We start from the raw sequence: 4043 nt of genomic DNA, 5'->3' as shown, positions 1-4043 counted from the left end.
GCCTCCGGGCGCCATTACGGTGCGATCAGCTGCGAGGGCTGCAAGGGATTTTTCAAGCGCTCGATCCGGAAGCAGCTCGGCTATCAGTGCCGGGGGTCGATGAACTGCGAGGTGACGAAGCACCACCGGAACCGCTGCCAGTACTGCCGGCTGCAGAAGTGCCTGGCGTGCGGTATGCGCAGTGACTGTAAGTAGTAGCCCCATGTTCCCGCTAGCTGCTGCTCTCCCTTCCGCCACGGTCCCGTGGTGGGAAGGAAGAAAGCCCTTTTGAAGAAGGATCCTCTCGCTTAGCAGCAACCCCTCGCTGTGGTCTCGTTGCAGCCGTCCAGCATGAGCGCAAACCGATCGTCGACAAGAAGGATGGCCAGTCGGGCCCGAACCCGAACAGCAAGTACAACCCGCACCGGAACAAAGAGTATCACCACCACCAGCATCACGGCGAACAGAAAGCATCATCGGCAGCGGCGGCTGGTTCCGTGTCGATGGCAGCGGCAGCGGCGGCCGCAGCGGCCGCACCTTCCTTCCTCTCCTATCTGCCCGGCTTCAGTTTGGCCGACTTTACGGCCAGCCTGAGCAAACAGGCCGGTGGCAACAACAAATCACCCTCGTTGGGGCGTGAACCACAGCCACCGTCACAGCAACACGGCACGCAACAGCAGCAACAAGGCGGCCAATTCGGTGCCGGCCATCAGCTGTCTGCGCTGGGATCCGCAGTCGGCACCGGACTGAGCAATCCGTTCGGCAGTTTGCAATCACTCAAGACGGAAGTTGGCGCAGAACGGCAGCAGCAGCAGCAACAGCAGGATCTTTCAACGAGTGCGGCCGATTCGATTGCGGCCCTTATCGGACTGAACACGTCGGCGGCGGCGGCTGCTGCTGCAGCGGCCGCCATCTCCGGCCATGTCGGGACGATGGCTGGGGCGGGTTCCGGCCCGTCTGCGCTTCTCGATTCCGTCCACGCGGCGGATGGTTGTGGTGCTGGTGGTGGTGGTGGTGGAGGGCTTGCGATGCGCAATCTTTCCGCCAGTACCACCACCTCCTCCGGTGTATCATCGGGTGGTGGTGGTGGTGGCGGCGGTGTGTCTGCCGGTCCCTTCTCAGCACACGCCATGGATACCAGTGACGCAAGTTCCGTCGACAAAACGCTTATCTGCAGCTCCCTCGAGTTCATTCAGAGCCTGGAGCAGGAACTGAACAGCAACCTCAACAACAACTACGGCATCAAATCGGAACTCAGCAATGGGCGCGGTGACGACGATGACTGTCACGGCGGTGGTTTTGACTTTGGTGATGGTGGCGTCGGTGGCCTAGTGTTGACCGAAAACTGTGTCCCTTTCGACATCCAGGTCCCTAACGTGCTGCCCAACTATCTGGGGGTGCACTACGTGTGCGAAACGGGTTCGCGGGTGCTCTTCGCGACCGTACACTGGATGAAGAAGAACCATCTGTTCCAGTTGCTCAGGTAAATGGAGGACAATATGATGATGCTATCAGTTAGCGTATTTGAGACCCACTATACCGTGTTGTTTCTTCCAGTGAAAGCTTCCAGGGAGAGCTGGTTCGTCAGGTGTGGCCAGAGCTGTTTATGATCGGGCTAGCGCAAAGCAGTGGTCAGCTGTCGTTCAACACGATCATGCTGGCGCTCATCCAGTACATGAAAACCGTTATCCTGAACAAAAAGTACACCGGTGAAGTGGTCAGCTACCTGATGAAGTACATTCTGCTGGTGCAGGAGTTTGTGAACGATCTGCAGAAGCTCAATCTTACCGATCAGGAGTACGCCTATCTTCGGTTGTTGTCCATTTTCAACCCCGGTTAGTTTTGAAACGCAAAGGAGCTGGCAAGCATGGTTCGTAACAAGAACGATCTTCGTATACTCGACAGATAACATCCTGCAGGATAATGGGAAGAATCAGCATCTGCTAAAAATCCAGGAGATGATACTGGGATCGTTCCGCGATTACTACCGTGGCAAACACTCGCGGCTTGTGAGTAGCGAAAGTGAGGAAAATCTGCGAGCCACGGCCAGCGGTGCGGACGACGAGGACGACGACGACGAGTACTACAGCGAGCGCAGCCAACAGCGGCAGCAGCAGCGTAACCTGCGCCAAGCCCAGCACGAGCAGCGACTGATGAAGCTCTTGCTGAAGCTCCCCACACTTCGGGCACTCAACTCGAAGCGTGACCTGGAGGATCTGTTCTTCAGCAATCTGATCGGTCAAGTTCAGATCGACAGCGTCCTGACGTATGTGCTGCAGACCAACGATGGTGCGGTATCGTTTGCTCATTTGGTCCAGAAACAGTTGCACAATCCCTCCAACAACAACAACAACGGTTCCATTCCATCGGCAATGGACAGTGACGAGTGAAAACCAGTGATTAATGAGGGGAACAGATAGAAGATGTCACTGTCGTTCCATAATCCGTCCGTTTCGAGCAGCGTGAGAACGATTTCTAGGAAAATGATGAACAGGTTTAAGCAAGAAAGTTTAAAAATAACCACCGCTAGTGCATTACCATAGGCCCATTCGATGGGCCTATTGGTCGAACAAACGAAACTGAGCTTGAAGATAAAACAGTACCAATAGTGGCTCTCGGTAAGAGATGGCCGTTTCTTGTTGATTTCGGCTTCGGTTTGTAAGGTTTGTCAAGCGCACAAAGTATGTTGGAACAGTGCAATCCCTGAAAATTTTCGAAAATTTTATTTTTTTACATTTAAGACCACTTTATCCAGGCCCGCATTACAAAGACTTCATTCAAAGATCAGTACCTTTTAACGTCATGGGACAACATCATACAACGACTGGTGCGAGTGAGTGAAGATCGCTTTTGCGGTAAGCTTCCGCGTTCAGAAATTTCGAGATCGCGTCGTGGTCGCAGTTCTCCAACCCAGTGGGGCGATAGACGAGTAGATGGTTAGTATTTAGCTGGTTGAAGAACCTACAAGGTAGAGCTTTTGTACTTGAACAAGAAAAAGAAAAAAGAATTAGTGGAGAAAAGTAACACAAATGAACCACCTATTAATACTATCGATTAAGCAAAACGGAGAAGCCTTTGGAAACAAGAGAAAAATCGTACCTGACGAAGGTATTAGTTGTTTAGAAAACGACTTATTTCTTAGTGTATAATGAATGCGGCGCAGCAGATTGTGTACATTGTAAGGGCTCCCAAACCCACTCCGACTGAGAGGGGGTAGAGCGAAAGTGAACCAAACGGGCGTGCGTTGCTGAAGGAGAATCGGACGCAAAACTGGGCAATATTTAGATGTTAAGTGAAGCATTATTCGAGTTTATCCGTCCCACGAGATTACCACAACACGCAACACGGTACACAAGCCACCGGTGGCCAATCGGGCCTTAGGAAAAGACAGATAAACTCAGCGTTTATTACACCTCCACCCGAGACAGCAAATGGTAGCAAACAAGTATTTCAATTGTATTTCACACACACGCTAGGGGCCTGTTGGCGTGTCTAATAATGGCGATGCAGTAAATTGGTAGCATAAATTAGTATACAAACAAAAAGCGAGTATGTGTGTGTGTAACCAAACAATAGGGACCTTAGGCTAGGACTTCTTACACGACTTGCAGGGCTTCCGGTGGAAAACGAACCAAGTGGCAAATAAATTTCATCATACTCAGATTTCATACAGTACCTATGCACACATACAGTAAACGAAGAAGAATTTGTTTATTATTTCTCGACTCTGCTGACATCCGAAGTCACGTTTATTCTTCATATTATTTAAAAAGCTTCGCCAAAAAAATTTTTTTTTTTACCTAGTTAGTGAAAACAAGAGAAGCTTTGTTGGAAAGGTGCATTTTGCTAAGTTGGTGAACCTGCATCTGAGGTTCGCCTAACCGGCACGCAGAAAATCTCAAACCACCCTTTCGTCCGTGGGTCTAGGTTTCGTCCGTTTCCTGTTGCTCGTAGATCTGTATGTACGCTTCGGTGAGCGTGATCATCTGCGGCAGAATGTTGGTGACGTGCAAGTCCTGCATTTCGTACCACTGGTTCGTGCTCTTCTGCAGGATGTGACAACG

The 4043-nt window shown here is 51.1% G+C and overlaps 1 protein-coding gene across 1 annotated transcript; it reads left to right on the top strand.

The window, feature by feature from the left end:
* Nucleotides 1–6: 6 nt before the first annotated feature.
* On the top strand, nucleotides 7–2383 carry LOC128276659 (nuclear hormone receptor HR78-like; the record flags this gene model as incomplete). Its single annotated transcript, XM_053015117.1, has 4 exons — nucleotides 7–187; nucleotides 322–1462; nucleotides 1537–1814; nucleotides 1885–2383. Coding segments are annotated over 4 exons (2085 nt in total), but the record flags the coding sequence as incomplete, so codon positions are not given.
* Between the last annotated feature and the right edge of the window lie 1660 nt (nucleotides 2384–4043).

This window comes from Anopheles cruzii, unplaced genomic scaffold, assembly GCF_943734635.1.
Source record: "Anopheles cruzii unplaced genomic scaffold, idAnoCruzAS_RS32_06 scaffold01931_ctg1, whole genome shotgun sequence".
NCBI classification, from domain to species: domain Eukaryota; kingdom Metazoa; phylum Arthropoda; class Insecta; order Diptera; family Culicidae; genus Anopheles; species Anopheles cruzii.
Note: the sequence above shows the minus strand (reverse complement) of the source record. Positions and strands in the feature narration are given on the sequence as shown.